This window comes from Myodes glareolus, chromosome 21, assembly GCF_982192425.1.
Source record: "Myodes glareolus chromosome 21, mMyoGla1.1, whole genome shotgun sequence".
Classification (NCBI taxonomy): Eukaryota; Metazoa; Chordata; class Mammalia; order Rodentia; family Cricetidae; genus Myodes; species Myodes glareolus.
In genome coordinates, this window is record NC_142046.1 from 41,696,094 (window position 1) to 41,709,631 (window position 13,538).

Below are 13,538 nucleotides of genomic sequence, written 5' to 3' on the forward strand. Positions count from 1 at the left end.
AGTGGCCTGAAACATTTTGTGGTCTCCCCAGTGGAATGCTCTGCAGCCTCAGCAGCTGCTTGTTTTGTGTGGTTGAAAGAGTTAGCATTGTACAGAGCGTACACACCCTCTGAGAGGGACTTAGTGTCTGGTGGTCTCGCTGTAATCCAGCTAGGCTTAGAAGGCTTTGTTTGTTAACTATTACCACTGTCTTTACACCGGCTTTACACATTTGAGACAGGATTTTCTGTAGCCCTGACAAGGGTGACCTTGAAGTCTCACCTCCTACCTCTACCTTCCAAGTGCTAGGATTACAGGCTAGGGCTCATTTTGTGTGGTGCTGGGGATCGAACCCAAAGCTTTACGTGTGCTCCCCAGGCACTTTGCCAGTTGAGATACACCCCCAGCTTCCACATTGTAACTAAGACCTATAATTAATCTTCTTTCTAATCTAATTACAGCTGAAAATCTTTCCACTCAACCGTTCTTCATGGACGTTTCTCTCCAAACGTGGTTAGAGTGAGCATCTCTCAGGTGCTTTTCCTCCCTTGATGTCAGTACCCAGAGGTTAGGCGGAGGAGTTGGGGTGGGTCTGACTGAATGAGATGCAGAGGATTCTGAGGACCAGGCTGAAGAGTAAGATGCGTGTGTCTTGGATGTGGCTGTCTCTCTGTGGTGTAGGATCTGAAGGTTCCTGTAGATGGTGAGAGGCGGTGTGGTATGTGTGCATCCATGCCCTTCAAAAATAAAGCTGAGGAGGGTGGGCTAGCCGCCTTATCACTGAGGACTGAGCGTGAGACGCGGGATTGTTCTGACCCTTTCTTTCCTGGATGCTAGGGAGGAGGAGCAGAACACCTTCTTGGGGGGGAAGGGGGAGGAGTGGGTCCTTTGGGTGGAGTGGCACACTGGTTCTTCCTCTGCCTCTTCCTTCAGTTCACGTCTCCTGTCTGACAGAGGGGAGGGAGATTAGGGTAGATGTGCTGTGGCCATTGTAGTAAGCCAAAGCTTGAGGAAATATTTGCAAACTTAATCTTTTATGGCAAGGTACTGTTTTTTAGAAATTAAGTACAATTCTCTTGAAAACAACCTTCTTCACATTGGAGTTAATATCTGTGGAAAGACAAGACCTTCTGCCTCCCTCCCCCCAAAAATTCTCCAGAGTGCTACCACCCACCTCACCTTCCGGTGCAGCTCAGCAGGTGCCTCTCCCGCTTCTGATGCCTCTGCTTCCCAGACAGCCCTGTGCCACGGCAACTATCTGTCTTGTTCTTCAGTTTGATTGTAAACTTCCTTAGGAAGCAGACAAGGTCTCAGATAGGCATTCCGATGAGACTAAACCAGTGGGTTTGAAAGTTTCCGTGGACGGGTACCTCAGCTGCTCTTGTGGGGTGCAGTCGAGAACGTGCTGTCTGGCAAGTATAGGGGACCACGCTTGGGAATTGAGTGCCCAGAACCCACATGGAAAGAAGGTTCCAAGAGTTCTGCTTCTAGCCTTTTGTGTTCAGCTACTTCAGACACTGCGGCCGTCATCTCCTGCTGTGGGAATAAAAGAGCCACCCCCTTACTGGCTGTTTCCCTGTCTCCTCCAGAAACTGGGAAATGACCCTTCCAGGAAGGAAACAGCTCGTTGGTCAGGCCCGTCACGAAATTAATGTTGGTAGCTGTCAGGTTTATTTATAAGTGGTTCACACCAGTTGACCACACCTAATCTGAAATGCCTTGAAATTGGGAAGATTTTAGTGTTTGGAGTATTTATTTATATAAACAATAAGCTATCATGGGGATGGGATCCAAGTTTAAGCATAAAATTATATTTATATAAATTATATAAAAATTTATATAAACCACACATACATGACTTGAAAGTAATTCCTCCCCACCCCAACCCTATTCCCCAAGACAGGGTTTCTCTCTGTATCCCTGGCTGTCCTGGAACTCACTCTGTAGTCCAGGCTGGTCTAGAACTCAGAGATCCCTGTGCCTCCTGAGTTCTGGGATTTAAGGCATGCGCCACCACTGCCTGGCTTTTGAAAGTAACTTCCTGCAGTACTTTTAGTGTGCTTGTGTTTTGACTGTGGCTTGTTACTTGAATCAGGTGGAAAAATTGCCATCAAGTCTTCTTTCTGCACTCAAAAGATGTTTTAAAGATTCCCCATCCTGTGTGTCTGTGTGTGTGTGTGTCTGTGTGTGTGTGTGTCTGTGTGTGTGTGTGCGTCTGTGTGTGTGTGTGTGTGTGTGTCTGTGTGTGTGTGTCTGTGTGTGTCTGTGTGTGTGTCTGTGTGTGTCTGTGTGTGTGTGTGTCTGTCTGTATGTTCTTTTCAGAAACCAGAAGCATTAGATCCTCAGGAGCTATAGTTGTAGGCAGTTGTGACCTGCCCAGTTTGGTGGTGGGAACTGAGCTTAGGTCCTCTGTAGGAGCAACACATGTTCTTAACTTCTGAGATGTCTCTCTATCTACCTCTGGCCCCCAACAGATATTTTTTGGAAGTTAGGTATTTTTAATTATTAGAACAAAGGATGCTGTTGTCAGGACTTGCCCACTTGGTAGATTATTTGGCTTTGCCTTTCCTCGGAATGCATCCTCCCGAGATGCTGTCTCTGGCCCTTTGGCTGTGTCTATGGCAGTACCTCTGCTCTCGCTTAAACGCAGTGGGGAGCTTCAGGTGTGCTTCATGGCAGATATTGTATACACACACGCAAAGGCATGCATACATACACACAGAGAGACACAGACATATGTACATATACACACATGTTCACATGCACACGTGTGTGCACACAGAGAGAGAGAGAGAGAGAGAGAGAGAGAGAGAGAGAGAGAAAGAGTTATATTTAGTTGAAACACTCTGAGATGAGAAGTAACCTCCACCCTCCCCTTTTTCACTGCCCGGAGATAAAGCCCAGCTTGGGTTATTTCTATCATCCTCTTTAAAAACATTCCTTATATGGCCATTTCTAAGCAGCAGAATAGCTGTGTGATGAACATGTCAGAAAGAGCAGGAAAGCTGGCTGCTGGGAAAACTGGATTTGGAGACTTAAGCCAAGGCAGAGTACTAGGCTGGGGAGAAGGTCGTGCCTTCCAGTGGCAGAATAGAGCAACTGTGGTGGCTTGCACCAGTGTCTTCCAGATCCTTCCCTGTGACTACAGCAGCTGTGACGCTCTGGCTGCTTGGTGTCTGCAGCTTTCTGACCTATGACCGTAGCCTCTGTCTGATGTTTATGGTTGTTTGTGCCCTCGGATTTTAAGGGTCCTTTATGACTGAGAGCCCTTTACCTTCTCACATGGTGCATATAGAGCTTGGGAAAGTGTCTTGGAACAGGCAAAGGGAAAGACAGATGCCTGGCCTGGGAGTGGTGGCCCAGACCTTGAATCCTAGCACTCGGAGGCAGAGGCAGACCCATGTCTGAATTTGAAACCAGCCTGGTCTACAAAAAGTGAGTTCCAGGACAGCCCTACACAGAGAAGTCCTGTCCTGAAAATCCAAAATAAATAAATAAATTCAAAATAAATAAATAAAATCCAAAATAGATAAACAAATAGATAAAAACAAATAGATAAATAAATAAATAGTGAATGTCACACAGAATGAGTTTAATATAGGAACAAGAAAAGCCAACTCGCCAGTTGTCATGCAGTTAACTGTAATCCCAGCACTTAATAGGCACAGGCAGGAGGATTGTATGCTTGAGGTCAGCCTGGGTAAATTGTGTAGTGTGGGCTAGCCTGAGCCAGCTGTGACCCTGTAATGTGTGCGTGTGTGTGTGTGTGTGAGTGAGAGAGAGAGAGAGAGGGAGAGAGAGACTGTGTGTGTGTGTGTGTGTGAGAGAGAGAGAGAGAGAGGGAGAGAGAGAGAGAGAGAGAGAGAGAGAGAGAGAAAGAAAGAAAGAAAGAAAGAAAGAAAGAAAGAAAGAAAGAAAGAAAGAAAGAAAGAAAGAAAGAAAGAAAGAGTATGAGTGTTTCTTAGTCTGGACCGGGCTAGGATATAGCCATAGGACCTCCACTAACCTACAAGAAGGGAAGGTCACTGGTGGTCTTTATAGGCCTCCCTTTTGCTACGGAAGCGTGGTCTGAGATCCTAGCTGATACCTCTAACCACAGTGTAACAAGACCACCCCACTAAAGGTGGGACAGCTGCTTGACATGGCCATCAGGGACCAACACTCAGGAGTGACCAGGACGAGGCATCTGGCCAAGGAAACGTTGGCTCACACTCAGAACTGAGTCTTATTTTCTGGAACTCTCCAGAAGTGTCATTCTCTTTGGACAGTTACTTTCCAGTCTTCTGCTCTTCTTTGTGTAAGGAGGGAAGCTGTTTTGCTCTCAAATAGTCAGTGCCTGGGAGTTGCGTAGTGTCTTGTTTTAAGCCAAAGTTAGGCAATAATTTCCCATGAGTGAGAGTGTTGAGGGAATGGACTTTCCAGTCTTGACCTGTGTCCATAAGTTATATGACTGCTGTATAAGGAGTGACTTTTAACGTGGATGGTGCTGAGGTCATTGTCATTGTGGTTTAGTAGGTGGCCATTCAGGAGGAAGGCCAGTGGGGGTGATGTCACTGGTGTGGCCTTGGTTGTCCTCTGTTGCAGCTGCAGCCTGCTTGGCTGACACACCCCAGACTGAATGCTCCTAGTCACCATGCACCCTTGTTGTTGGATGCAACGCTGTTTTTCTCTCAGGGGGGTGTTCCTTAGTCCTTTTATAACACTGTTACAGCCAAGTGACTCGCCTTTTGTTGATAGTGTCCATCTGGGGATCCCCGACTCTTTGTGCATGACTATAATGTCCTGAAGGACTGTTGAAAGTTGTATGGGGAGGTCTGGCTGTGGCACAATGTGATGGTCAGGGGTTTGCCAGCTATGGTACTTGGTAGGTCTGAGCTTCCCCAGAGAGGTCCCCTCTGCATCCTACCCTGCCGTGGTGTACAAGTGTGGCTGCCAGTCTTCCCACAGTCATGTAGAGGGTAGGGGATGTCTGTCTCTTGAGTCCCTCAGTGGACACATAACACTATTAATCCTACTTTTTCATTTTAACGCTGCCGTTCTCAGGGGTTTTGAATCCATCCTTCCTGGAGAAATAAATTCAGCTGCAGGGATCCAGGAGGGAATATTCCTGGCTTGGGAAGAGGCCTAACTCTGTTTCCACCCTGCAGGATTGCCCTCACTGGCCCCTGCTCTCTCTGACTGGACTGACTCTGAGACTCCATGACCCTTAGCTTTTCTGCTTGGTCCTCTCCTGCCTGGGAGTCCTCGTTCCTGTTTCAGAAGTTTACTTTTCACTTGTGGCTGTCTCCTTTCCCCAGCTCTCCCTGCTTAGTCCCTTTACTGCGACTTTAATGGAGCTGCCTAGGGAGAGGGGGAGAACGAGTCTTCATCTGCTTTGCTTGGTAGAAAGCGTGCGCGAATTCTCTAACGATCCATCGGGGCAGGAATAAAACCTCTCTGCCTATAAATGTATCTTGTTTTACAGCATCCGCGGTTCAGCTGTTCGTGAAAAGCAATTTAAATAAAAGGGTCATGCTGGAGAACAGTTGTTTATATCCACTTTAATATTTCTGCTGCCAGTAAAAGTTAGGGGAGATCAGAGACACGCGGGATGGATAAAAGCTTTGCTACCTGCACTGATTCATTCCAGTGCCCTGGCCCTGTTGAGAGCTGGAGGCATAATCTAGAATTCCTCGTGGTGGCTCAATCCATGGGCTGCAGCACTGTACACAAAGCTGTGTGAATTCCTTTGTGTTTGGAGCTAACTATTGGATTTACTTGAGCCTCAGTTTCCTGACCTAAAAGTGGTGAACATCGTGCTTTTGTCCCCAGGTTTCTAGGGCTGAATTAGTGAATTCTTGGAAGTGTGCTTAGCTTTGGATGACCTCGGCAGGAGGTACAGGTTTTATTTACTTCACTGGATTGCTGTTTATCCCTGAGAACCATGTGGCCCCAGTTTGTGTCCTCATGGATTTTGCCCCCATTGTAAGAGCTTTGCTTGTTTGTCTCTTAACTCTGGGACATACTGAGATCAGAATAAAGGGGAGAACAGGAAGGAGGGGTACAGTGATTGAACCTAGATTTGTGTAGATTTGTTCAAAGAGTCTGCTCTTAACATCCCAACCCCTCCAGGTTGGCAATCGTGAACTTGTAAGAGAGACTTTTAAGGTGGGATTGAACCTAGGGCTGCGCATGTGGTCGACATTGCTCTCCTGGTCAGCTGGGTCCCTGGAGCCCTCATTACTGTGTGTTCAAATAGTCTCACCCAGTTAACCAGGCTGTCCAGGAAGTTTCCCCATCACCTGGATTGGCTTGAACCTGCTACCCGACTGGCTTAGCCTCCAGAGTAGTTAAGATGGCGAGGCTGCTGCTCCAGGCCCTGGTTCATTGCTGATGGTTTAGACGGGTGGGCGTGGATGTTTTCTGGAGGCTCTGAGGGACACAAGACTCCTTCTTCCCGCCATTCACAGTCCCTCTTTCTATCCCTGAGAAATAATCCACATCTTAAGAAAGCACCGAACTGTGAAGAGGGTGGTTTTGAGGGGATGTTGGGTAAGTACTCTGGAATTAGGTCGCTGGATTTGCTGCTGTTCCACTCCGAGTTCTGGCGAGAGGGGCAGGTGTATCCGGAGCAGTGAGTAAGGCTGAGGACGTGACAGCTCCACATCGGCAGATAGTTATAATAAAGGGCTTTGCTGCCTCTGTCCATAAATTGTTAAGAGACAAGATGCCCGGGCTCCGCTTTGCGGTAGGGAGCTGGGACAAAGGAAAGCCTGTGTAGTTCTCAGCTTTCATGTTCTGTTTCTTTCTCCTATTCCGACCACCTTGCTGTTTCTGTTCTACCTGACGAATGCTTTAGCGTTTCTGTTTTCCCGATGTATTTTTACATATCTTCAATGTGGATGTATACGTGCATTAGGTAAAATCTGAGTGCTGTTGTATAGGCCATGGTCCCCATTTCGACGGTGAACATATTTCTCCATTCCTGTAACCGTTACACTAAAATAGAAAAAAAAAATCTGACAGTTAAATAAATTATTAAAACAGCCATGTACTTAAATACTTCATTGGTCATTTGTAATCATGTTTTCTAAAGTTTGAAACGGCCTCCTTCTCTGAAAAGAGGCGCCTTTAATAGCACGGCCTGTTGAAGATACAGTCATTACCACCCGCTGGGAATCGGATTATTTTTCAAGGCCCATAGATGTTTCTATAGGCAACCTTTAGATGGCAGCATCTCTCACCGTAAGCCGTGCTTTGAACACGTTCTTTTGAACATATTAGATGTAGAGGCAGGAGGATGTTCACAGTCTGCCTAGTTCAACCTGCTTACCGTGGGGCACAAGCCTGGTCAGGGTAGTGGCCTAGGCTGGTGAGAGGCCAAGTGTTGTAGCCTGCCTGGAACACTGCCTACACCCTCCCCCTCCTGCCTTTCTCTGTGACCCTGTGCAGACTGCCGAAGGTCAAACAGGTGAGTCGGGACCAAGATGGAAGGTGATACTTTGAAGGTACAAAGAAGCATTATTTTTGCTTCTCAAGTCACTTCAGATCTAGTTCATAGACCAAGCAGTTCACCTATCCAAACATGTAAAATTCTTTAGTTTTTAGCATGTGCCCAAGGTGTTATGAATGATTGTGCAAGTCTAATATTAGAAATGTGTTATTCTCCAAAGAATCCCCTACAAGCCCGCCTATCTTCAGCCCTGGCAACCATTCAAATCTTTGGTGTCTGTAGGCTCCCCTATACTGGAAGTTACACGTGAAAGCGGTCGTGGAGGATGTGGCATTCTGTGACTGGCTTCTGTCATGTGGCATGGTATTCTTGTCGCAGCATGAGTGGACACCCTGTCCCTTCTCTTTTCCCAGTTCCTGGGTATTCCACTCCTCAGCTGATGGCCCTTTGGGAGTAACACCAACGCCACTGTGAACACCGCTCACTGGTTTCTGCGTGGACACATTACGGCGGGTGTGGAGGGCTGCTGAGCCACGTGACAGCTCTGTTGAACTCTTGGAGCAACTGCTGGTTTTCCAGCAGTGACCGCACCTTTGTTTTCAGCAGCAGGGAATGAGGGTTCCATTCAGTCTCTTTACGAATTCCAAGAGCTTTCTCGGGAGGGAAAACCAAACAAAATGAACAAAAAGTGGTAAAATTGTGAAGAATCCCAGGGGTATGGTGGTCCCTGCCTGTGATCACGGCCAGAGGATGAGGCAGAAGGATGGATGTCAGTTCTAGGTCAACCTGAGTGACGTAGCCAGACCCTGACTCAAAAATAAACTGAAAAATTCCAGATTGTCCTGCTAAGTTGTGGTTGCAGGGGGGGAATAGAACTCTCTGTATCTTGTGTCCCCAAATTCGGGCAGGACTGTTGGCCACACCCACTTGAGGGCAGCTGCTGCAGCTGCCAGGAAAGCAGCCGTGCTTGGGCTCCCTGCAGTTACCATGCATCCTCAGCCTGATAAGAGGCCCACATTCGGTGGCTGCTTGGCATGTTGATACCCGAGGCCAGCTGTTTGTAATTCGCAACTCCTGACTTGGAGATGCCAAGGAACCAGGCCATTTGTATCCCAGTGAGAGGAAAATGGTTTCCTCCCGCTGTCTAGGTCTGAACATGTCAAAGTCACCTGTGTGACACACAGAAAAAACAACTGTGGAACTGCAGCCAAGGGGAGCAGCTTTGGTTTCCGGCAGCGTTTGCGGTCTCCCAATGGAGCTCACCCTGATCTACTCTGGCAGCTCAGCCTGGACATTCTTGTGTCTGCTCTAAACTGGCTCTGTGTGTGTGTGTGTGTGTGTGTGTGTGTGTGTGTGTGTGTGTGTTCAGGGGAGGGAAGGGTCAGCCTTCCTTTAGGCGTGGTTGTGTCCTGGTAAAGATACAAACTGTATGTTCCAAAGCTCTGTTTGCTCCTGGAAAAAATTAGCTATCCTCAGGTCTTTCCCACTGCAGGTCCCGTCAGGAAGCCCAAGTATGTGGAGAGCCCCAGGGTGCCTGGAGATACAGTTATGGTCCCATTCAGAGAAGGGTCCAAGCCCTCAGAGCCCAGTGACAACGGTAAGAATGTTTTCCATGATCTTTCCTTAAAGACTGCATAGTGGCATTCTCCATTTCTGAGGGAAACCTGAGTTCCCTTGCAAGAATGCTTCACTGAGCTAAATGTTTCTGGGAGGTTTTTTTCCCTTTGGGCAGTTGACAGAGATTAGTTTGGCTAATGTGAATTCTTGAAATTGTATACAAGAGGCAGGAATAGTTGAGTTGGGTGTATTTGCATTGCTTAAGGGTTGGGTCTTGTATTGTCTGAATTCTGACCTTCCTGTCTTTGGGAGACATGAAAAGCCAGCCAGTTGACTTTAGTTTTTATATTAAATACATTACCCCTTCAGAATATTCAAGAGCAGGCTTTGGCTGAGAATCTAAGACTTCCACTAGATAGTTTAAGAGCCCGTGGTGACTTTGGGAAGCTTAAAAAGTTAAACATCTGTGATTTTCCTTAGAGGGGGATTAGATTAGAGACAAAAAAAAAATCCAAACTGATTGAAGCCAGTTTTTTTTTTTTGCCCTAAAGTCATTTGTATCACGTCCCTACAACCACTTATAATTCAAAATATAAAGATAGCATATGTTATGTGCCTGTAGCATTTAATAGATGCATTAATAGTTTGCTTATTTTTAATCAACTCAAGAATTTACGTGTTTGTTCTTTCCCTGGAATTCCATTTGCCCACAGAACATTCTGAACATATAGTACGCTTCCCCGCAGAAGCCAGAGAGTAAGACTGAGTGGTACAAGCCCGCTTTGTCCTCAGTGAACCCAAGCTTCTCATAGCTTCTAGCACTGGAAGATGCTCACCATGGAGAGGAGGAGCCTCAGCCAGATTTCCGCTGTGGAGTATCATTTGTGTAGTAGAAGGGGCTCACATTGAAGTCTGTGACGGAGGGCAAGGCTGTGTGTGTGTAGGTGTGAATCCGTGGTTGTGACCTGTTAGGTTATAGAACCGTCAACTGATGCATGAGACTGTAAGTGAGGGTACCGTGAAACCACCGAATGACCACTTTCTAGCTAGAAAGGTGTATTGGGGAGCAGACTGCCCAGGCTGTATCTGGGTAGGGAGCAGAGAGAAGAGCAAAATAACAAGCAGATTTTATATGACAGTGGCAGGGTGGGGTCTTTGAGTTGATACTGGATATTCAGTTGATTGGGAATTAGATGCCTTTGCCCCTTTGGGCTAATAAAGGGGAGGATCTGGTAAGCAGAACCCTCCTTTAGGCCTCTGTTTACCCAATAAAATCCTTCTGTTTACCCATCTGACCAAAGTCCTTCTGTTTAGGACTTGTCACCAGCCCTACCATTTTGGGGTCCTGCTTTGGACTAAAAGTGTGACATATGGTGGGGGCCCCTTCTATTCCCTTCATTTTTCTTCTAGTGTTGTAGAGGAAACAAGAATATTCCTTGGAAGGTGAATGCTGGTAATCAAATTTACCAGCTCTCTGTTCCATTCAGATTAATTCTGCCACCCTGATCTCCAGATACCAAAATCTTCATAGTCCTGGCTGGATAACATGGGGATTCATGGGGTTCTGTGCTGGGTTCTTCTCATGTGAGACAGGGGCACAGATTTAGGATTATTATTGGACCAAGGAAAGTGATTACATGTAATTCTTATTGTCAAGTTTTCTCCTTTGGCTTGAGGCAGATTTGGACATCTTTCCTGGCAAGGGCATACTTGACCATGGGCCAGGCTAAACTGAAGAGTAGCCATTGGTCTTGCTAGAATGGCCAGAATTTGCACGTGTGGGTATTCCTAAGATCCTAGCTCTCTCATTCAGCTTCACTGGACTACATTAGGACCAAAATCACAACCTGCATAAGTTGCAAATGAAGGACCTGAGACATTACAGCGGGCAAATTCTAAGAAATAAGATGTGTTTGCTTTTATAGGTGTGAGATGGGGGTATGGTTCATATTTCTGGGTACACGGTCATACATCAGGATAACCACGGTGTGGCACAGGCTCCAGCAGTTACTCTATTGCCTGGCGATGAGGCAGTTGTATGACAGAATTGAATTTGACAATTAGCAAAGGGTGGTGTGTTTTGTAATCTTTATGGAATCTTTTAAGTTTCAATGGAGTTAATTAAGACAGCCATATCAAAGTTTAAGTGTTATGTCTAGATCATTGAACCTAAAGCTTATGCTAAGTGGAGCCAACTAAGCTGAGTAATAAGCCGAGCTTCTCATGATAGGCAAGCTCTGGTTTCCAGAGTTTAGTATCAGCGCCGTGACTCAAGTTCCATTGGAAAGTCTGACATTCTTGCTCCCATGCTTCCTTTGGGCACTTGTATTTATGTCCCTGTGACCTCCCTGCTGCTGTCAGTAGTCACGTGGCAGTATTCCGTAGCCTAAGAGTCTTGAGCACAGCGCCTCCTGAGATACCTTTGAAATTTCTCATAGACTTGGACAGTGTCCATTTATTCCAAAGGTTTGAGCTAGCCTCTCCTAGGCTGCCTCGTTTCATTTTAGTGATCACATAACCCCATTAATTCTTGGTTCTTTGCTCACTTGTTTGGAATTTAAATCAAAATAAAATAGAGCCAGTGGACACAATTTGTTTGTTAACTTAGCCATCTGGGAAGTAGGTTCAACCAGTTGAACAATTTTTTTTTAATAAGCAAAGAGTTCATTTTTCAAGTTTACACAAACCTGTAAACATCTGTAGGAAGACATACTGTACTTTTTAGTATTTTGAAATATGTTCAAAACATGAATTTTCTACTCTGGCAAACACAGACTTAACAGAAAACAAAGCAACTTCTCTCTCCCCTTTTCCCTCTGCCAAGTGATCATCTCACCTGGGCACCACATAGAACCCTTCGTAGAAATCAGCTCCTGACAGTAACTTGGTGTGTTTCTCCTTAAACAGTGCCTCTACCTTCAGAGGATGGTTAAATTTCAATAAATAACTTTATTTCTTTGAATTGGAAACAACCATATTTAGGTTTGCCTTACTGTATCATTAGCAAAGCATGCCGGGATAGGGAGGGGTGAGAAACTTCTTAATCTACTGAGTCATTGCTCAGTGAAGATCAATCTCAGAATATGATGAAACTTTTTCTCTCCCTAGCAGGTTGGTTTGCAAGGAAAAGTGGCACACATACTAGATGGTGTGGTTAGGACATGGCTGTGATTTCAGCACTCTGAGGGAGGAGAGGCACATGTTTAAGGCCAGTCTGGTCTACATAGTGAGTGGTAGGCTAGCATGGGCTAAATAGAAAGACCTTTGTTGCAGCAGGCCGCTTGCTTGTTTTGAAAACTAAGACAGAACAAGAGGAAAATAGCATGCATGAAGAAACAGCATCATTAAGCAAAAAACTATCCTGCTGGGCAGAGGGTATCTTCTTAGATGAACATGTAGGAAATATTTTATTGGCTCCTTTATTTCTTTAATTACTTCTGCATACATTCAAAATGATGTAGAGACGAAAGGAGATCTAAAGAATAATGGCATGTGTCTATTCCCTGCCCAGTTTTAGAGATAAAATGTCACTATTTCCCGTTTGTATTCTCCTGCCTGTTCTGAGCGTTAACCCCAAGCCTGCCTTGTTTTTAATTTTCTGTCTTCTCAGATGACCATGCACCTTCTAATGGCTGATTGAGATTTTGATGGTGTGTCGAAGCGGACATGCCTAATACGTGTCCAAAGGAAGGGAGAATGGCCGTAGAGGAGCTCTTCCTTTTGTTTCCTTCAGTAAATAAATATTTCATAAGCTGTGAAAGCCCCGTGCTAGGTGCTGTTTGAGATGAGTTATCAAGTATGTATGGGGGCCCTCTCCGCACTGAGCTTTAGTGTCTAGTAGGGGATTAAAGACCTGTGTGTGACACGACTGATTAATTCAGAGTGGGAATGGGGATGAATACAAACCATGATGAAGGCAGAGATGCTGAGCACGGGAAAGGCTTAATTGATGCACGGTGCATTATGATTCAACTGGTAGTCCAGCTAGGCTGCAGTGTGAAAAATAATACAAACCAGGTAGCTTATAAACAGCAGAAATAGATTGTTTTTCCGTACAGTTTTTTGAGCTTGGGAAGATAAGAAATAATCAGGGGGCTTGCAGATGTCTTATGTGATGAGGGTTGCTTCCTCGCTCTTAGGTAGCCTTGTTTTTGCTATGACCTCTTCCTGTAGAAAGAGGTCACGGGGTCCTTCATTTCCTAAATGACATGAGTCTCATCATGAGGGCTCTGCAGTCCCCGTTCCCTGATCACCTTCCAAGGGCCCCGTCTTCTAATGCTATCACACTGAGGGTTGGGTTTTCACATCGAAATTGGAAAGGAGAACTTAACATTCCAGCCAAAGCAGCAGGCAGTGGAGCAGATGGCAGGAGCAGGTAGAGGTTAGCGTGAGGGAGAATGATGAGAAAATGGTTTCCATAGTGAGGTGAGTAAATACAGTCTCTAGAGCAGGGTCGGGAAAGAGGGATGGGTGAGAGGAGTTTGAGAGCTAAGGGGCCTGAGAGAAAGAGATGATGATCCTTAACCTGTGAGGTGACTTCTGTGGGCGAGAAGAGACCCAGCTTTTTGAT

At 45.9% G+C, this 13,538-nt stretch overlaps 1 protein-coding gene across 8 annotated transcripts in view; it reads left to right on the plus strand.

Annotated features, from left to right (window-relative positions):
• Positions 1–13,538, plus strand: part of Tanc1 (tetratricopeptide repeat, ankyrin repeat and coiled-coil containing 1) — a 230,642-nt gene that overhangs the window by 133,694 nt on the left and 83,410 nt on the right. For 7 of the 8 annotated variants that reach the window (XM_048425771.3, XM_048425773.3, XM_048425772.3 and 4 more), the window contains one exon: positions 8,904–9,008. The exons of the other annotated variant lie outside the window; for it this stretch is intronic. In XM_048425771.3, the coding sequence (XP_048281728.3) occupies positions 8,904–9,008 (105 nt within the window). The remainder of the gene's footprint in view (positions 1–8,903; positions 9,009–13,538) is intronic. 8 annotated transcript variants of the gene reach the window in all.